The sequence below is a fragment of the Amblyomma mixtum genome, chromosome 2, assembly GCF_055824585.1.
Source record: "Amblyomma mixtum isolate Tamu chromosome 2, ASM5582458v1, whole genome shotgun sequence".
NCBI lineage: Eukaryota > Metazoa > Arthropoda > Arachnida > Ixodida > Ixodidae > Amblyomma > Amblyomma mixtum.
In genome coordinates this window covers 271,432,140-271,453,565 of record NC_143013.1, presented here as the reverse complement: position 1 = coordinate 271,453,565, position 21,426 = coordinate 271,432,140, and the positions used below count along the sequence as shown (strand labels likewise).

General features: G+C 50.4%; 1 protein-coding gene and 1 long non-coding RNA gene across 3 annotated transcripts in view; one reads left to right on the top strand and one right to left on the bottom strand.

The window, feature by feature from the left end:
* LOC149364008 (matrix metalloproteinase-2-like) overlaps positions 1–21,426 on the top strand; it is a 228,862-nt gene that overhangs the window by 164,335 nt on the left and 43,101 nt on the right. For both annotated transcript variants that reach the window (XM_089574004.1, XM_089574005.1), the window contains exon 3: positions 17,598–17,908. In XM_089574004.1, coding sequence (XP_089430130.1) covers positions 17,598–17,908 — 311 coding nt within the window. The remainder of the gene's footprint in view (positions 1–17,597; positions 17,909–21,426) is intronic.
* Positions 1–21,426, bottom strand: part of LOC149364009 (uncharacterized) — a 152,164-nt gene that overhangs the window by 119,492 nt on the left and 11,246 nt on the right. The window lies entirely within an intron of this gene.

Sequence of the window (21,426 nt, the reverse complement as noted above, 5' to 3'; positions counted from 1 at the left end):
TGTTCGACTTGCGGTTCTGATTTGCGCTGCGCCCTCCGAGCGAGATTCGCTGCCAAAGCTTTGATTTTAGCCGGAAATCAAATCCAAGTCGAAAAGAAGAAGTCAGCGAAACAAAGCGAATGGAATGCCACTTCGGAAGAAGGAAACGAAGAATTCATATACCTCTGCGGGAGCTCAGAGCTCTACACGGCAGAATGAAAACAAAAACTAATTTCTTTTTCTGCGCATATCCTTCCGAATATCTTCTTGTTTTGAACCAACGAGTCTCCAAAATTGCTGCTGGCATTTCCCTGGCCTCCTTCTCTCCTTCGCTTCATCGCAGTTTCAGCTCCCTTACCAGTACCGGGGCGAAGGCGGCATACGCGAGAGTCGATTGTAATTTTTCGCTCGCCGCGCCAAAGCCGCGGGACTTGTGTTCTCTGCGTCTGTTCCCCCTAGGCGCGCGGGCCGATCGAGCGCGAGTAATGTGGCTCGCGTAAGCGCGCGCTCGTGCAACGCGTAGCTCCAACTTTCTTAATGTCTCAATTTTTTTTCCCGTCCTCTCGAGGCTATGCACCCTCCTCCTTTCTCTTTCCTTTCTTTATGCGCTTCGGAGAAAGTCTAATCAGGGCCGGCTTTGGCACGACTGCTGTCTTCGCGAAATCGACGCGTTTCTCCAACTTGAGGATCTCGTTGCCTGCCGTGGTTCTGTTCGCTTTCTTTCTTTTCCTTTCTCTCTCTCTCTTTCTCCGTACTCCTCGACTATCTGCGTTGCTGCTTGTTATATCCGTAGCTCTATCCATTCTCGGCCGTTGCATGTGCTTTGGGAAATCAGCTTCGCTGCATGCGCAGAGTTTCTTCGTCCGCAATTCTTGCGCGCCTTTCAGAAAGAAAAAAGTGCAATGCGACAGAAGGAATATAAAGCTTACCGTAGAGCGACAGCCAGCCCAGTTTTGCTGTTGCTCACTTCCAGTGCAATCCAAGCTTTTGGTCAGTATACTTCATCTTAGAGTTGCGAAGCCTCCCCCTCTGCAAACTTCGAGCTGAGCGGCCTAGGATTTGTGTATATTGTATATACTGATAAAATCGTTTACGTATTATTATAAGGCAGAAGAAAGAAGAGAGCTCGGGGTGGAGCGCTAGCGCTGAGCCCGCCGCGTAATAATGTATTATTAAAGCCGTCAGCCTAAGGACAAACAGAGAGGCATATTAAACTCCTCCAAGTGACTGGAGCGTGTATTTTATTAAGCAGTGAGCGCTTGAGCCCTGCAATGCGTTAAGAGCTTCAGAAAGGAGCTCCATATCGCGTATTAAGGCGAAAGCCTTCAATGGCTCATACTGTCGTCTGTTAACAAAGCGTGCCACACGCGTTTAACTCGGGAACTAAAAAAGATAGAAGAATACCAAATGGTTGCTTCAGATAGAGGAGGGAAAAATTAACCTAGAAGCCAGGTTTGATGACTGTAGATTAGTTAGTTAATTATAGGCAAAAATGTCGAAATTGCGTCGAAATAGCACGGACGTCGATATAGCCACGGGAACGGTGTGGCGTCACATCCACCGGAAGTCGTCACGGCATAGTGAAAATTGTCACAGAATGGTCGGAAAAACGTCGGATTTGTGTAAAATTAGATATAAAAAATGTGTAATTGAGCGTAATTAACACAAGATCCCCGAAAGATGTATAATTTTGGTATCGATATAGCCACGGGAACCGTGTGACGTCACATCCACCGGAAGTCGTCACGGCTTAGTGTCCTCGACTTTCGCCTCTCAGCACTTTAGTTGCCAAAGTGTCCTCGCAGTTTTTCACGTCAAGAAAGAGGCGAAGAAAGACGGCAAAGTGATACTGACGTGACCCGAATTGCCATTCCGGGTTTGCACGCATCTAAATACGCGCCAGACGCAGAGGAAGCCTGTTTTCAAACGAGGTGCTAGCGAACGCAGACATGGACAAGGCGGTGACAGTGCGGTGCAGCCGTACGAGAGACGTCACTCCACTGGTATCCTGGCGCATCGCCCTGCCTCCCAACCTGTCAAGAAATGTCGTGACCTATGAGCAAAGTCGATCTTGTGTCGCTCCCTGCCCGATAAATCGGGGAAGATTATTCGTCAGAGTGAGATGGAGTTCGAACGTGGATGTCTATATATAGGGTCGAATGTGGAGAGATGGCAAGCCAACCTCGAAAACGTTGGGCCTTAGACAAATCACACGCCTACGCAGACGGTTTTTGAAAGCTGCAAAGAAACGACGATCAAGAAAACGTGCGCGAAATGGCTTGGCGAAGAGAGCGGAAGAGGCGCTTATTGAAGCACATACTGAGTTGTGTAGCATAGCGCTATGCCCTTCCGCTATTTATGACCTCAAGAGGACTGGACCAGGAGCTCACTTTCCGCTGTTCCTAGAAAAACGGACCCGACCGATATATAATTAAGTTTTCCTCTCTTTCTTTCTCATTTTTTTCTGTGCACGTGTGGTGTCGCGAAGCGAGATTTTGAATTTTCCCGCTGTTATGTTTCTACCCCCCCCCCCCCCCCCCTTAACTCTCTTTGTGTGTTCCCGTCACACCTGTGTCCACTCGGACCACGTGGGCCCGATCATGCAGCTACCGTGAACATTCATCGAGGTCGACAACCTCGCGACGACCATGGGAAGTTGGATGCTTGGAATGCCCCTCCGAGCCTCAGCGGATTAGTGTAGCAGAAATGTCAAAGGCCATTGTCAGCAGTAATCCCAGCGAAATTCCTTGAGCAGAGTGCAGCGGCGACGAAGGCAGGCGAGGCCCAGGAGCTATTGTCCGAGCAACCACCGTGAATGCGGAGGCGACCTGGCGGCGCCGGTCACGCTGGCGGATAATTGAAGAATTCTGTGTCCCCGACTCGCGTTCTGGGCAATCGGCGGGGAGGCAAGTTCATTCCCCTGCTGGAGGACTTCGGGAGATTCCTTTCCCGCAGTGCTGGATGAGTCAGCATTCTCCCCCTCTCATCGGCCCAGCTGTGGGAGAGTGGAAAAGCTCGCACCTGCCCAGCCGTGGGTGGTGACAAGAACGTCCCCTTCGGTCCATCGGATTGGACAGTGCTCGTCGACCATTATTCCCTAGCCAGGGATCTGGGGAAACCGGACGATATTTAACTCGGCCGTGAGTGTGGCCGAGAAGCCTGCTAGCTCCAGTCGACTACGGTTGACGAAGACGTTGCCCTTCCACTGAGAGCCATTCTCAGTCCCGCTCTTGTAAATATTGTAAATATGTGAATACAGTTTTTTCCTTCACTTCCCCTACTCCCCGTCACCGGCCCACGTTTCCTTCCTCCTTCGGCAATGCGGCGGTGATCCTGGACCCGATGCCTGGTGGGACGCGCTTCTAGCATCGACAAATATATCAACTGGTTGGCAGCGGCGGGATCTTCCACGCTTGGTCCTGGCTTCAGCAGTGGTGAGCGCTTGACTTTCTTTAAGAATCTGCCAGGCTTGATAACTCTGGAAATTTATCACTACCTGTAGATTGTTTTTCTGCACGTGCTCGCTTAAGCATTTCACGTAGCAGCTTATTTTATGAAAGTCCTCGTTCGGAAGTTGCCATGGATTTGAGCAAGCTAAAGAAGCCAGAGTTGATGTTGCTGTGTGAAAAGCTGGGTATTGAGGCCAGGAAGAGTCACAGAGAGCCGCAGCTGATTGAGGCTATTAAGGAATGTGGTGCTAAGGAGGAGGGTGACAAAATTTGGGAGACCTGGGAAGTCATTCAGGAGGGAATCAGGAACGCTAAGGAGGAGGCCGACAGGGTTGAAAAAGAGCGCAAGGAGGAGTCCGACAGGGTTGAAAAAGAACGCCTTTACCGCAAGGAAGCCGCTAAGAAGGAGGCCGACAGGGTTAAAAAGGAACGCAAGGAGGAGTCCGACAGGGTTGAAAAAGAACGCCTTTACCGCAAGGAAGCCGCTAAGAAGGAGGCTGACAGGATTGAAAAAGAGCGCAAGGAGAAGGCCGACAGGGTTGAAAAAGAATGGCAGGAGCAATGCCGTAAGAGACGCGCTGAGCTCGAGGAACTACGTAAACGAGAGCAGCAGGAGCTCATACGTACGACTCAATTTCTCAGACGAAAAAGGGCCCGAGATCGGTTGCGGACTTTTCAGAGAGGCGACAGCTTCAGAACGTTCCTCGCGAATTTTGAACAGGTATGTGCGGAGGAAGAACTAGATCAGGGCGAATGGTCAATGATGTTGCTGGCCATCCTTCCTTGCGATGTCAGCGCCGTATTAGCGCGACTGTCCGATGAGGATGCCAGAAACTACGACAAAGCCAAAAGTGCCCTCTTCCGATACTTCGGAATTCGCGTACAGACCGAGTCTAAAAGCCGAAGTGATAGCAGCGGGCCGCGCTCCCGTCAGTGCGTCAGTGACCAGCCAAAGAGCCTCGCTTGGTCAGCTACGCACAATGTAGTTGCTCAGAAGAACAGTGACAGTCGGGAAATTGATGTGATAATCTGCGGCACAGAGCGTCGTTGTCTGCCACCTGACAGCGACTGTGGCGCTCCAAGCCAGAGCGCGGCGTTAGATGAAAAGCGCGATGCCGCGCAGATTTTCCTTGCAACCCAGATAGGCGTAGGCGCAGCGCAAAAAGGCAGTCCTCCAGAAAGCAGTCGCGCGCTGAAAGTGGCAACTGCAAGTTCTATTGTAAGCGAGGAATGCGCCTCAGCGCTGCCTCGAAACAATGATCAGTTCAACGATCAGGGAACGACAGCCGCTCGCGACCAAACACCCGAAAATGAGTTATGCTCCGCTGAAACCAGCGTGTCTTTGCCCATTGCCAGCGTCGCGATCGAGAGCCCGCTCGAGGTGCGTCTGACCGGTGCAGCCGTCTCCCAAAACCTGCCTAAGCAGCATCCCTCGATTTTCTCTAATCGCTTGGATATGCTGCCCCAAGAAAAAGGCCTTTGTTTTGGAGATAACGCTGCGAAGGTCCTTACCATTTCGAAGGCTCGTGAGGTCGCGGCGCCAGCAGAGCACGTGGTTGAAGAGGGCAAACCTGAACCTGTAAGCCCGAAGCCTGTAAATTCTCAGGGTGATGAGCTAGAGCAGGCTTTATTGCAAACTGGCGATGAGGCGAACGCCGGCGACTTTACCCGTGACGGCTCCGCGCTACCTAATGACGAGCCAGCCCAGGACTTACTCACCTCTAGCACAGCGGTAAAGAGTACCGACAGTAGTGCAGGCTATAGTGAGTCTTCCGAAGCAGGCGCATGTGATGAGCTGGGGCTAGGTGAGGAATTGAATACGAATCTAGTGTTGCCCCACTCAGATGGCTTTCTCGAACTCCTTCGTGTGGACAGAGAAACGTTCACCGCTGAGCAAGAGAAAGACCAGACTCTACGAAATTTGAGTCCCCAAAGTGACATAGGTGTGTCACGGAAGAACATACCTTTCCAGCTCCGTTCTGGCCTGCTGTACCGCCAGTATAAGGATAGGAAAGGTATCGAACACGACCAGCTTACTGCCCGCGTCGCGATCGAGAGCCCCCTCGAGCTGCGTCTGACCAAGGCAGCCGTCTCCCAAAACCTGCCTTTGCAGTATCCCTCGATTTTCTCAAATCGCTTGGATATGCTGCCCAAAGAAAAAGGCCTTTGTTTTGGAGATGATGCTGCGCAGGTCCTTACCATTTCGAAGGCTCCAGACTTCGCAGCGCCAGCAGAGCACGCGGGTGACGAGGGCAAACATGACCCAGTAAGCCTGATAAATTCTCACGGTGGTGAGCTAGAACAGGCAATTTTACAAACTGATCATGAGGCGAACGCCAGCGACTTTACCTGTAATGGTTCAGCGATTGCTAGTGACGCGCCACGCAAACCACCTGCGAAGGTTTCCACGGAGCGGCAGCGCACAGAGGTGGCCAAACGGGAAGAGTTAATTAAGGGGAAAGTGCGGCCCTTGTTGAATGCTCGACTGAAATCCAAACCGCGTAGCCGCCCCAATTTGGCGCCTCGGTGCTCAAGAGTTCGCACCCGCCCCGTGGGAACACAAGCCAAGAGAACGCAACGCGCGAACCCAATCCGAGAGAGACAGATACGCTGGCACGGCATTCGCACTCGTTCGCTCCCTTCTCGCATTCTGCTTTCTGAGCGTCAGCTAAACTTCAGAACCGCGAGACTTGGACGAAGAACAGTTAAGGGTCCCAAGCTGAAATTCCTAGCCTTGTGTCCTGTTGCACCTGCTAGAGCAGCTATCGGACCGCGGCCGCGCAGGGGGCGGCTGAAAAATAGGAAGCAGTAAATTCCTCTGATCGCAACGCTGTTTGCAGACGGATTCGAGGAATAATCCCGTCTTGAGTTGAATGCTTGTCTCTTTTGTTCATTCCTAGCATTATGCAATGTCTCATCTGCTAAAGCAGCTGTCGGACCGCGGCCGCGCAAGGGGCGGATATGACGCATAATCTCATATTGAGTTTAATGCTTGTTTTTTGTTCTTTTGTTCATTACACTCTCCTATGCGAAATGAGAGCGAAATTTTGGAGATTGGCATTGCCGGACTCAGTTTACATGCGTTGCAGTAAAGTGCGAGGTAATGGAAACGCTGATGGCCTCAGCCGAAGCTTTCCCGTGTAATGCCCTTTCCTGACTCCACGGACGTTATTCCGCTATGCAAATTTGTATTTTCTTTTTTTGCTTTAGCGGGAATCATTTTTTGTCTGTTTTGTATGTGTGTTCAGCAGCTCCACCTTCCCTTTGTGCTCTCACGGGCGGTGGCTTTCTGTGACATAAACCGTGCTACGGCACCCCCCCAAAATTTTAGAAAATTTTCCTCCCTTTTGGCTAAACAAGCTCTGTGTATTCTGGTTTGGTCAAACATGTCAACTTTCGGAGGAGGACGTAAATTTCACGCTACAGCTCATTTTCTCTAAAGAGATTTTGTTGACCGAAAACAGCTTGGCGGTTCTTGAAGTCAGTTTGGCGCTTTCTGCTTGTTGGGCTTTGGACTTTGCTGGTTGAGCTCGTTACAGCTGTCAACGAAGCAAGAAGAACCTTTGGGCCCAGCTGTGACCAAAGGCCGAACGGACACAACTCCAGGTCTCTGCGCGCAGCAGCGTTGGCTGCAACCACTACGAGACCTCTTCGGGCGGCGGACGTGCTGTTATGTTTCTACCCCCCCCCCCCCCCCCCTTAACTCTCTTTGTGTGTTCCCGTCACACCCGTGTCCACTCGGACCACGTGGGCCCGATCATGCAGCTACCGTGAACATTCATCGAGGTCGACAACCTCGCGACGACCATGGGAAGTTGGATGCTTGGAATGCCCCTCCGAGCCTCAGCGGATTAGTGTAGCAGAAATGTCAAAGGCCATTGTCAGCAGTAATCCCAGCGAAATTCCTTGAGCAGAGTGCAGCGGCGACGAAGGCAGGCGAGGCCCAGGAGCTATTGTCCGAGCAACCACCGTGAATGCGGAGGCGACCTGGCGGCGCCGGTCACGCTGGCGGATAATTGAAGAATTCTGTGTCCCCGACTCGCGTTCTGGGCAATCGGCGGGGAGGCAAGTTCATTCCCCTGCTGGAGGACTTCGGGAGATTCCTTTCCCGCAGTGCTGGATGAGTCAGCATTCTCCCCCTCTCATCGGCCCAGCTGTGGGAGAGTGGAAAAGCTCGCACCTGCCCAGCCGTGGGTGGTGACAAGAACGTCCCCTTCGGTCCATCGGATTGGACAGTGCTCGTCGACCATTATTCCCTAGCCAGGGATCTGGGGAAACCGGACGATATTTAACTCGGCCGTGAGTGTGGCCGAGAAGCCTGCTAGCTCCAGTCGACTACGGTTGACGAAGACGTTGCCCTTCCACTGAGAGCCATTCTCAGTCCCGCTCTTGTAAATATTGTAAATATGTGAATACAGTTTTTTCCTTCACTTCCCCTACTCCCCGTCACCGGCCCACGTTTCCTTCCTCCTTCGGCAATGCGGCGGTGATCCTGGACCCGATGCCTGGTGGGACGCGCTTCTAGCATCGACAAATATATCACCGCCCAGCATTAGTTTTCTGAGCGAACGGCCGACGTCGCCGCTTATTCGTGGAGGACGTTGGAGGAATGTGGGGTGCACTGAACCAAGGGCGTTAAAGGCATTTCTTGTCCCCTGCTCGTCTGCTGTTCATTAAAGTAAATATGGCCGTTGGGTCGTCAGCTTATCTTGTTGGCCTCTCCCGCTGTGGCCGCGTTTTAGCTTCGTATTAGTTGCAAAGAGGGAATGGGTGCGAAGAGCCGCAGGCCCCATCGTGGCCACTTCCGGCCGGCTGGAACTTGTTTGCATTTCCGGCCTCGCAAACAGCAACACATGACACCTCAACTAACAGCCTTACATGTATTCAACAGCACTTTACTTACGGTCCGCGAAGCCGCACTCTGAATGGTCCGTTAAGTTCAAATCCAAACTAGATTGTAGGTGACGGAAAGCTGCTTTTTAATTAGTCAAGAAAAGGGTCCTCGGAATGCTGCTGAACGTTGCTTGAGCGGGGAGCTCAGGGTTTTGAGAGCGAGAGAAGATTAATGAATAATAAAAGCCATCATTCCAAGTGGAGGGATGGTTCTCGGCCGCTGTTTAGGGAATTAGGAGGCAAAGGGGAAAGGAGGAACGAAGACAACACCAAGTTTGCTGTTAGTAACCTTGGCCTCTAATTATGTCGCGCGCACCTTGATGATATGACTGGCTGTTTTGCTTGTTTATTGTACATCTTTTTTTTTCACCGTGCAAATAATGTTTTATCTCGTTCGACGTCAACAAAAAAAAATGTTAAGTCGCATTGCTCGTCGATTCATGCACATCCTCTTTTTCGAGCTGACGTCACGAACAATCATCAAGTTACAGTGTGACGGAAGCCAACAGTCACTGAAACAAAGGAGCATAGGGGATTTTTTTTTGATTTGTGGTGTTCGTAAATGGGAGATTAATTGGGTAATTACTTTAATGATAATTGATTAGAAAACAGAAGAAAAACAACCACATGCCGCCGGTGAGATCCGAACCCACGACCTCCCAAATGGTTAGCTCGTCGCGATAGCAGCTCGTGGTGGCGTGTATGCTTAATTCGCAGGGCTGGAACACTGAGAATAGGTTGATTCGTTATTATGGCAAGTGCGCCAGACTTCTCGCTCTGAATATTCATCAAGGCCTGTTACTACGCCTTTTCTCCTCATTATCCTATCGTCAGAGCAATCTGCCTCAAGCCGCCTCCTCTTCACTTCCTGTCATGAAGTTCTTCCTTCTCACTGTTATCGCGTACCTACATAAAATTTGTCAATTTGACCTACATTTGTCAATTTTACATGACATTTCGTGTGGCTTACCTTTCCTCGTGTCATATCCAGCGCTGCAGGCAGATTTGCCGGAACGAGGTATATGCCCCCTTTTCAGCAATCGTATTTCACTGCAACTACTTCACTACTTCTGAAGCACTAAGTTCAAAGCTTTTCTACCGCGAAACCCTATGGCAACAGGCTCACGTCGACACGCTTGTGCGTGAGCTGTACATGCGGTATCGCATTAGAAGGAACGGTGGCGACCAAAAGTCAGCTGCGTCCGTGTTTGATGTGCCGCATCCGACGCCTAGCGCCGCCGTTAATGCATCGCGCAGCGGTGGCAGGGGAAAAAGATCTCGCGCCGTGTACTCCGAGCGAGGCGGCGTCCCGGCGCCTCGAGCCGCGCGTCCGGCCCGGAAACGGAGAGCAGCTCGTCGAAACGCGAGAGGCAGTGCCTATCTCCGCCCGATCGGCGCCAGAGACGCTGGCTGACGGGCGCCGTCCGCTCCTGCATGCGACGACGGACGGAGGCAAAAAGCGCGGGCGGCACCGACGGATATGCGAGCAGAAACGATCGCTCGCCGCGGGGGCCGGCGAGAAACTTCTTCATAAATCGACGACGCGGCAGTCTGCTCCCGCGATAGAAGAGGCGGCTGCCCCAATAAATCTGCTAGGCGCGCTGCCGGCCGCGGTGTCGGCGATCGCAGGCGGCGAGACCGCGAGCAGCCGCGCTAACGGGCTTTCAATAGAAGCAGATAAGCGGGAGGAGGGTCCTTGCTCCCTGAGGGACCTGCCGTCCACAGCCGACCGGGGAAGCTCTCTCCGGCTTATGTTTCCAACAGCCCCTTCCCCCCTTTCGAGAAAGAAAAGCAAGAGCAAGAAAGAGGAGAGTTTGTTTTCTTTGTTTGCTTCTTTCTGCGTTTATTTTGTTTCATTTTTCTCTTTCTTTATCGCTTTCTGTTCATTCATTCATTCATTCATTCATTCATTCATTCATTCATTCATTCGTTTTTTCGTTCGTTCGTTCGTTTCTATGTAGTGCACCGTCAGTTCTTCGCGAAGTCGTGAACACGTATAGTTCTCGGCATCAGCTGACCAACTAAACATTTCGGCCACAACGTTTGTGTTACGGAGCTCTTGGTGCTGTAGATATTACTGTTTTAGATTCACCTGTAGTTTGCTTTGCAAAACTTTTTCGAGAAATGTTTCGATTCCGTTAGAATATATTCGGTTAAATTAAATATTCGGTACCAGCAAAGAGGTACTGTCTCGACTGCTACCAGCTGTAATACGCTCTTGGTACACACGATCGCAGCGGCGCTACGCGTGCTGTGCCTGGTCATTCCAGCTTGCCAGCTATACCGAGAAGAAAGCGAAATCCTCAGAAAGGCGAATAAACCAATGCATCAGAACAGGGGGTATCTTTACTCCGTTTTCGACATCAAGACAAACATGGACCACGCTATTGTTAGGGTTACCAAGCTTCTTTTTAACTCACGGACCGCCACGTATAGCTCACATCGGAAGTTGTATAGGCTGTAGGGTTGCCTAGGCCTTTCGACCGGGTGACGAAAAGCCGCTCGACGCGCGAGGCCCGGCAGAGAGTATAGCGGAGGGCAATGCGTATCGAAGCAAGCCTTCGCTTCGATACACACGCCCCCTTCCTACTCGCTGCTTCTAACGGAGGGCTCCCCGCGGACATGCTAATGTGCGTCTCTGCCGGCGATACTTTCTCGGCCCATTAGAGGCGTCGTAAAAAGGGGCGCGCGATGTTTACGCCTGCGCGCCTCTCGAAGCGCGCTCCGACGACCGACTCTGTGGAAACGCGCGAGATGTAGAGTGGTGTTGAGGCGTCGCTGTGCAGAGAAGGCGACTTTCGAGGCGTAGGAACAGCCCGCACTGAGATGGCATGCGAAGGCCCGAGATTTCGCATACCGGTGTAACTGCACCGTTACACGCTCTCCTCTCTCAGTTCGAGCTCCGCGATCCGCCTTGAGATTCAGAGAGAGAGAGAGAGAGTTCAGTTTCTTAAAGGACATAGATTAAGCGTTTAAAATTCTCATTGCTTGCAGTATCGAGGGCCTCCAGATGATGCTCTAGTTAAACCGCCTCTAACCAGACACCCGAGGAGTGCGGAAGAGGGTTAAAGAGGACTGGGGTTGGCAGTTCCAGCGGCCACTCAAAGGTACAGTTCATGTTGAGCCATGGAGAGAGACAGTTTGGGCTGATGGGAGCGTAACGGTATCGACAGAGGCCGTGCCCAGCTGGATTAAGAACAGTACTTGTTTGCACTTCCATGTAGAGATGTCTAGTACACGGTTGCGTGAAAGAAGACGCTGCTGAGAGGTGCTGATATTTCATTAAGCGTTTGTAAAAGCTCAATATCTGGCTGCGGCTCGGTATTTCACAGGAGCAAAGTACTGTCCTTACTGCTACAAAGCTGAGACCTTTGCAAAGACGACTGGCACCTCAGGCTTGAATTCGTAGGTCATGGACAGAGCTGAACCGTGTTCTCGGCTGCATGCTTCGCCTCAATCTCAACTCCACGATTTTTGTGTAAATCAACGCCGTCCGCTGAAACGCACATCGCAAAGAATAGCCTGGTTCACACGCGAAGCTCATTAACGTAGCCTTGCCTTGGCTATTCGGAGGTTTACAAATGGAGCAGCTTGGGCTAGTTCGCGACACCTGTTTTGTAATGAACAGCGTGACAGAGACGACAGGCGAGAGCGAGAAACAAGTAGCAAGCTCTTGGCCTCTGGCCTTATTTTGTAACGTTTCACTTCTCTTCGGTTTGGTCTTCTGACACTGGTGCTGTCCACTGTGAAATACGTCACCACCGTTGCCGTGACGTAGGCCATCTTTCCCGGGGCGGTGACGTTCGTAACCAATGAAAGAGGACCAAAATACGGCTCCTATTTCCAGTTTTTTTGTTTGTCCTGTGTTTGTCGTTCTCGTCCGTCGTCTCGATACGTGCTACTTACAACCAAAAATTCGAAGGTGCATGAGGAAGAAGGAAGTGCGGAGCCATGTTTTCTTTGTTTTTCTTACTCGCATCTGAGACCAGTTATTGCAGTTTCGCCCAGTCTGAACGCAGCCCGAAGAAACGGGCCAGCGCGCGCTCTGCGTTTCCGGCTCGTGCTTCGAGCTTCTCGTTCAGGCGGCCGGTCTTACGAAAGCCTGCGATTTACGAGTTTCATTGCCTCCGCGCAACACACACAAGGACCTCAGTGTCGTCGCCTGGCCCTGCGTGTCTGGCTCTTCCTTCTTCCTTCTTCGTTCCCTCTCTTCTTTCTCCTTCTTACGCACGCGGCAAAGGCTCTGGGGCAGAGCCTGGCCTGGCTGCGGGTAATGGGGCAGCGTTTCGAGAAAACCCTCAGCTGCTGCTGCGAAGACTGCAGTGCACCCTCTACCTCCTTCTTTTCTTTCTTTCTTTTATTTGCCCCTTTTCGCTCTCTCCTGACGGCTGGCTTTCTCCGCCACGTGGCGCGCGCGCCGGTCTACCCATTATAATGCCGGGCGGCTATTTCACCGCCACCATATATGCCTCGCCCGGGTGTCGTTTCCCGGGGAAAGAATAAAGGACGACATAGTCGGGCGTTCTGTGTCGTTCCGTGTGTGCAAGGGGTACGCCAGTTGTTGCGTGCCCCGCTATTGTATTTTTGGAAATTGTGGGTTCAGTGTTGTGAAACCGCCTGCGTTGTCCGTTTCCGAGTCAGTCAGTCGGTCGGTCGGTCGGTCTTGGGGCACTGACGTCGAAGTAATGTGGTACACAGAAATGGGACCATCGGCTGCATAGTTTGCGAGTGCGTAATTCGCGAGCTTAGTTCGGGTTTCACATGCGTTTCAGCTGGTAATGGAAACTGAAACCGAACTGCTTATTTTCCGCTTAAAGGGCAACTGCCGCACTTTTTTGAGAAATTCGCGATATTCAAGGATTCAAATCTATATAGGCTATAGGTAAAGCATGCCAAGTGTTTTTGCACTAGCATTTAAAATAGTGACGTATTCGACGATTGAATTTTGCGCTTCTCCTCAATGCACCGGAGTGCAGGGAAATTCAGCGTGGCGTCACGGAAGGTATGATTTCAAATTGCCGCTGTCGTCAGCCACACCCTGCCCTGACTCGTCAGACGCTGCCAAACAACTCTCGGCAGGGTTTGCCTTCGGTGGCGTTGGTTTTTATTCCTTCAAAGCAGGCGTTTGTGCGTTGGAAATGTTCCGATACCTTGATGACGTCATCATACGCCCTCCCACTTGGCGTTGTGCGCTGCGGAGAAGCTTGAAGGGCGTCCGGAATTTAATCGGCGATTATTTCAAAGTCTATTTTAAGTGCTAGCCCAAAAAGACTTCGCATGCTTTACCTGCAAGTTTCACACATTCGACCCTCTTAAGATCGTTGATTTTTTAAAACCTCAGCAGTTTCCCTTTAACTATATCAAGCTCTGACCCAGGTATACTGATGTGTCAGATATCTGAAACAATGTTCCAGGTAAGTATAAGGTTCGTGGCCGGTATTCAAGCTTGAACGAGTGACAGGACCACGTTCTCTAACGTATAAGGTTCAAGCATATATTAGGGCCGTTATTATTCATTTAGATGCGTTGTATCGGGCATATAAAGCAGATAAAATAATGCAGAATGGTAACAGAGGATTAGCCGAGCATCACGAAACGTGTCAAGGCCTCCTTCTCAAGCGCCATTATTCTGTTTAGCACACCAGCCTTGTAAAGTGAAAAGGGAGAGTGTCAGTAACACAGCCTCAATGTTTATTAGTTTGTTCATTTCAAAGTTTAGAGACTTTACAGCCACAAGACATGAGTCGAGCGCCAAGACATGAGTCGAGTCTTGGCAAAGTGAATTTTTTCACTGAAAAAAAAAATAAAAATAAAAGAATTGCTTGCTTCTCTGTGGGTTTCTGGAGAACGTATATATGGGTTAGATTTTCTAGGTCATGGACGAACATACATTTTAGCGCATCAGTGCAGCTACTTACGTCCATCTATGTCACAGTCTCCGATCACATTAGTTTAAAAACAGCAAACTTTTCCCGAAGAGATGCCTCTTCCGAAAGGGAGCCTCTAGTTTAAAAAGAAGGAGAGCAGAGAGAAAAAAAAAAGCGAGTACAAATGAGCTGCATCTACAATCATGAAACGCGTTTGCACTGTCCGCTCGAGATTTGAAATAATAAAGAGAATGAGTTAAACAAACTTCGTCATTGATAGAAAGTAACCACTATACGATGTCACTGTCTAGCGCGTATACAGCAACTTTCTCCGTAATTCGACCGCAATTCAATCACGCGGTTTCGCACTTTTCCGCAGAAGTAATCAGCATAACGCAGCCTGATTACTTTTCAGACGTAATTTGTGTCGTCTCGGAGACTGACGCCCTGCTCTTTATATATATGAACACACAACAGCGCACACTCACACACACATCGCGCACGGTTAGAGCGTTGCGCGGCGCCCGCCTGATCGGGACCAGTGAGAACCCGCCGCGCCGCTGAAACGTCATGAAAAATTCAGCGCCGCGATGGGGGAGACCGGCGAGGCAGCTCCGAGACGCCGCAAGGAGAGAGAAAAAAAGAAGAAAAAGGAGGACAAGAACGAGAACGAGAAAAACAGAGTGGGAGACGTTGCGACTTTCGGCGTCACGTCTTGCGCGCAGCAGCAGCAGCGGCGGGACTTCGGCGGAAAGTATAATCGCCGGGGCAAATGGTGCGCGACGCCGATTGACAAGCGACAAAGCCGCGAAATAAATCTCGGCCTCTTTCTTTCATTTCTTTCTCTCTTTTGCTCTCTTTCTTTTGTTGCTATTATTTCCTTTCGCGCTACACGGCATTAGTACAAGACGACACGTACACCGCGAACTCAGTTACTCGCGTCTTTGTGTTCCCTATACTCATATAAAGTTACGGCGAATGCCGCGGTATATATATTTCTTCGCATTTGCTCCGAGTTGTCGGAGTCATATATATATATACTTGTATACGTTATTGGAACTGCTCCGTGGCTTTCTGTTCTTGCAACCTGAAGACGTGTACCGGGTGTGGCTCGGTGCATTATACCGATTCGAACAGCTCTTTGCGGTCTCTGTGGAGAAAACCTCGGTGAATCGTGGGCTGCAGAGGAAAGAACGTCGGAAATGAGTATCGATTGAAGCCCGGAAACATTTAAGCCAGCAAAAGCTGAGCGAGTATCTTGTTACGGATCAAATTTCGACATCAATTGAAACGTGGCGCTGCTGTTTATCGAAGGTGAAAACAACAGCAAGAAAACAAAGAAGCGACGCGGAGCTTTCTTCTTTTCATTTTTTTTTTTCTTTTTTGCAACGACGGCTTCAGGAAAAATATACTGAAGAATCTAAGCCTACAACTTAGAATGCGGGCGGCCGAATGTGGCCGAGGTTTTCGTTCGCCAGCAAAAATAAAAAAAAAACTGCATGGAAACGTCTCTCATATAAATGCAAGTCCTCTCCCAATTTTTCGCGCCAAAAAAGCAAGCAGCAGATGGCGCGCTGGAGAGAAGCTATATACTGTCGCAACCATGGACGCCCATGACATGACTGTGCGCGTCTGTGCTCCCGAAATCGACGTTCGGGCAAGACTCGTCAGAAGACCGAATTTATACCCGGAGACAGAGCCTCAATTCAGACCTCCTTCGCAGCTGGCAATAGCGTCGTTAATGATTCGCACACTTGCTTGCAATGACTTCTTTTTTTTTATTGAACATGCTTGTTCTACTGTAGAATGCCTCTCATTTCTCTCTCTCTCTTTCTTGTTTAGTTCCCGGTGCTTCAGACGACAGACATAATTATTTACTTCTTGAAGAGTATGGATCTCGTAATTTCCTCATGCAAGAACCTTTTCCCAATCGTACTCTGTATAATGTGTCCATCATCTAACTCGCCTTCTTTGGAGAGTCTGCTGAACCTATCTGCAAGTGTTCGTTTCTGACGAGTAGCATTTAGGATCTAACTCTAAAATGACGATATTTAGTGCTGTTTTGTTTTTTCCTGCTAGGCGAAGGCCAGACTTTCAGATACATCCTCTCTGCAAATTTTAACATGCGCAAAAAAATAAACAAATAAAGAGAAGTGGGTAGCGAGTTGCTGCAAAATAATAGTCGCTACTGACTCTCGCTGTTCGAAAAGAGAACTCTGCGCATTTCTTTTTATATCTTTTTTAACACCGTATCGCTGTCTCAGGTGGCACCGCCTTAACTTTTCTTACCTGACGTTGCGTGCAGTACTGACGAAAGCGCTAGAGCCGACCAGTTTACAGAAGTTTCGAGGGAAGATCTATAGCTCTTCTCTTTCCGCCGTTGCAGCGAACACAAGCCACAAAGCTTTTTTTTTTTTTTATCTTGATCAGATTCATTGTAAAAGTTGGAGCAGTAGTCAGAATAAGCCTCACCAGCGGTCGCTTCAAGCCACTTCCGCTGACTCACTGCTTCCCGGACGAAAGCGAAGCGGCTCGCGTCCTATTCTTTCAGCTGTTGCGGCTGGCGAAAAAGAATGTGCCGGTTGGAAAAAAAGTTTCTCGGTAACCGGGTTCCTGCAATGTCGGGCTGTGCCTTTCGCGGCTCTTCGGCCGGCATTCATTGGGCGGCCGCTAATTAGCAGCCGGGCCGGCGAGCATTGTTCTTTCTTCCCGGCCGCTTCCTCTTTTCAACTTGGCCGAGTTTCGATGCGCTAGGTCACATCTAGCTGCGCCGGCCGGGATGCATGGGCGCGTGTCTCTCTTTATTGAGGCCGCCCGGAGCACAACCGGCTTCCTCGCCGTGGCCCGTGTATTTAGGTACGCTGAAAGCAGTATTAAATGGAGCAGGTATGTGTAATGAGATATATGTATGACAGCATGACGGCATGGCTCATGCGCCGTCACTAACCTTTTGCGAAGTGTACAGATGAAAAGAGATGGATACTTGGCAAAAATGTGGAAACTCCAGTATATTTGCTGGAGTCGCCAAGCATTGATTGATTGATTGATTGATTGATTGAGTGATGACAGCATGACGGCATGGCTCATACGCCGTCGCTAACCTTTTGCCAAGTGTACAGATGAAAAGAGATGGATACTTGGCAAAAATGTGAAACTCCAGTATATTTGCCGGAGTCGCCAAGCATTGATTGATTGATTGATTGATTGATTGATGACGGCATGGCTCATGCGCCGTCGCTAACCTTTTGCGAAGTGTACAGATGAAAAGAGATGGATACTTGGTAAAAATGTGAAACTCCAGTATATTTGCCGGAGTCGTCAAGCATTGATTGATTGATTGATTGATTGATTGATTGATTGATTGATTGATTGATTGATTGATTGATTGATTGATTGATTGATTGCGCAGCGTGGAGAACTTCCCGCCCCAGATCGACCGCGGCATGGTCCGCGCGGCCATCGCCAAGGCGCTCAAGGTGTGGAGCGACGCGTCCAAGCTGCGTTTCACGGAGGTGGCCTGGGGCCGCCGGCGGGGTGACCAGGGCGGCGCCGACATCGAGGTGACCTTCGCGCGCCGCGACCACGGCGACGGCTACATGTTCGACGGGCCAGGCACCGTCCTCGCGCACGCCTTCTTCCCGGGGGAAGGCATCGGCGGCGACGCGCACTTCGACGCCGACGAGGACTGGATCGCCGGCACGCCCTCCAAGGACTCGGGAGGTCAGCATTCACCCTCCTCCTCCCACGCGCCCTCCCCCGACGGGACTAGAAGGCGATCGCTTTGCGCTCAAACTTCTCGGGTTAAAGTGCTCTTGCGAAGCTTATTTTTTCCACGAAAGCTGAGCGAAATACACGTGAGCTTAGCTGGCTGCTTGGCTTCGCTGTCCCACGTCGTCATTTTTATTTAAGTGTATGGCCATAAATCTATAGTTTGTCTATAGACTGTCTATAGGATTTGTATCGTCTATAGACTGTTCTCTAGGATTTGTCGATAGCCAGTCTTTAGTCTGTAGACTAAAGTCAATGGACAGTCTGTAGACTGTCTAAAGAAATTTTTGTAAGGGAGGAAAAGGAGAACCAGAAAATTGCCCCGTACTGCGACGAACGGCGCAAGTCTTAGAAATGACTGAGAGGCACAGGAATGAAGTCCGCAAATATAAACAAAAACATTAAAAACAGTCGGTCTTCGGGCACTGCTCGCATACCTGCATCTGCGCCAGTATCCTGGCAGTGATGTTTCAACGAGTCATCGTTTCTTTCCTTTCGTTTCGATACACCCGCTGTTTACGCGAAAAGCAAAACAGCTGGTGAATCAAATACGACAAAGCGATGCGAAGGAATGAAAACATCACTGCACTAAAACTAAAAGACTTCAGAGGAATTAAAAAAAAACGTAAGATAAGTAAAATGAAAACGCGAGTCTTGAGACTTCTTTCAAAGATGGGCAGGAAGCGAAGAAGCTATAGGAGCACGAAACTATATGAGAAGGTGGGTTTTACGACGCTACATTTGTTGACTCTTCATATTCGCGAGGGGGTGGGCTTCGTTTTAACGATCCCTTTTAAAACGCGGAAGTCAATAGCTGCCGAGGCGTCGGGCGTGCGCCCGACGTGCTCCGAATCGCCGGCGGCTGAGGGGCGCAGCGATGGTTTCAAAGCAGGGCGCAGACAAGGCTGCCTCCCCCCCCCCCCCCCTCTCCTCCCTTCGAGCGGAGAGAGGCGCAATCCATGCTCAGTCACGAACTGCATCGGGCCCGTTTTGTTCTCGACCAGGTGTGCGCACGCTATGACCATATGACTAATCCGAGCCGCCGCGGCTGTAGAGCGGATGGGGTTCACTACGGTGCGGCGCCTGCTACCGCTGCTGACCTCTTCGCGCGTCTGGTTTAGCTCTCCAGTTTGCCTCTAATATGCTCTACACGGCTCATTCCATATCAGTTTTGTTGCGAAAGCAACGCTACGTGAGTCGCCTAGCCATTTCGTGAAGCTGACGAAAGGCCATACTGCGCATGCGCGAGGAGCAGTGACGTCACACGGCGCACAGCTGGCGCGCCGCCGCCGTCGCTGCGTGGGTGACTCAGAGGTGCCGCCGCCGCGCTCGCTAGTTGCGCATGCACAGTAGCGGCGCATAGCTAGCGTGCCGGGGCCGCCGCCGCTGCCGCGCGCTCTACATCGCCTCTCTTTCTCTCCTCGTTGCTTTCGCAGTCCTCCGGGTTTAACCAGAGCTAAACCACTGCAATTTTTTTTTCTAATAAACAATGGAGAACGTCAAAAGCTCAGTTTTTAGCGCGCTATCGCTTATAGTGGCCGTTCCCCGCATTTAGTGGTTGTGTGTTTGCCTGTTTGTCTGTCTGTCTGAAGCCGGTTTTGTGGCAGGCTGCTCACCTGCCCAGCGGGTCAGGCGGCCGCTCATTTAATCGCAACGCAACGCAAGCAACCCGTGAAGGGCAGTGGCGCATCGCTTGACCGATGCACCACTGCGCCAGTAGTGGTAGGAAGACTCACAGAGATCTAGGAATGTAGAGAATGGCCAGTTCCGCATATATGGACATTAACCTATCATCACTATTCGAACAATTTCCATCCGTGAACACTCGATGTGAACACCGGAACCGAAGTGAAAACAGAACTAATAGCGCACGTAATTCGCCTCTGACATGACTACGCAAATCGACCTTCTCTTTTTTTAGCTTCCTTTGGGTTAAGTGATGAAAAATACAGTCGCCCTCACGCGCAGCCGCAACGCGCTTCATACTTCATGCGGACTCTGGACTCTAGGACAGCATGCAGAGAATGTAAACGACGCACTTTGATTATTGTAAGGACACTAACCTGCCTAAACTGGGGTTTCATGAAACTAAAATTAAGTCCAAAGGAGAAACGTATTCGTATTTAGCCGTTTCGCACCCTTATCGTCTGCTGCACCTTTAATCCGGTAGCATATATAATATCATTTTATGGCTGGGCGTATGACTGAAACCCCTGCACAACATTTTCCATGAAAAAAATGTTGGACAGAATTACGCAAATGTCGTTTTATGCCATTATTTTTCAGGCCAGAAATGCAAACGATCAGCACCTCTGTTGAAGGACGTGAAATTTTTCTGTCCATCAATATAACACACTCTTTTGTTCCGGGCCTTACCTATTTTCGTAACGTGGGCAACGCTATTCGAAACTCACTCGACATCGAAGTTAAAAACACACTTCTTGTATATTAGTTTTTTGCGTACTTCGGGTTTCGACTTTGCTTGAGTGCAACAAAAGCTTGCATTTTCTTTTTGCCGCAGTAAAAACAAACGGCAGCTGCAGAAATCGCACAACGTGAAGTCTTCCAGCTGACCGAGAATGTGCTAAGCCAGTTTGGGCGTACCCTTGTGGCCCAAGATATTTACTAAGACGGTCATCTCCATTAGAACGATGAGATTGTGGTCGCTCCAAGAAATTTGTGCGGCTCATCTTCGTGCTTATAGCGGCATCGAAGCGCGAGGATCGAGACAGTGCAGCTGGTAGGGTGTCAGCGGCTTTTATATGAAAGCAAAGAAAGCATGTAAGTCGAATATCAAAATTCATGTTTGCATCACCCCTTTAGGACGTTGTTTGTTCTAGCGCAGAGACTTTCGCTCTTTGTAATCCCCAGGCAGCGGGCGATGCCACCCGCACTATAAGAGGCTCCCGGCGATGCAACTTCGGTAAAGTGAAGAGCGCGGCGTCCCGGGCTTTCTTTCTTTAGTCTTTCTGCGCGATCCCTAGCGAGCAGCCCAGCCGAGTAGAGGAGATACTCTTCCGCAACAGAGACAAGAATGCCGCCGGAATTTGGGCTCCGTCGAAGCGGACAACGAGATTTTGAGACGAAGAACGCTTACAGGGGCCACCCAGGAATTCGCATTCTTCTCTGCCTGAGAGCTATATACGGGCTGTCTCAAACTAGCCTCTTTTATCGGCTTTCCGGCGTCAGCAGTCTTCTCGGGCCAAGCTTTATAGCCCGTGTTATACACTTAGATTCCTTCGTCTTCAGTGCCGAGCTCGACACCGGTGGCCTATGACCCGCTGTCTTTTGTGTTTTAAGAAAATGTCAGGCGCCGACGAGACGAACAGAGCAGGCCGAACTGCCGGATTTTCACCCATAACAGTGGAAAACGAAAATAAACAAAAAAAAACGAACAGAAAGAAGCCAAGTGCGCTTCAGTGTTGTTAAATTGACGCAGTTGGGGAGGCATTTTCTAAAACGGTGTCAGC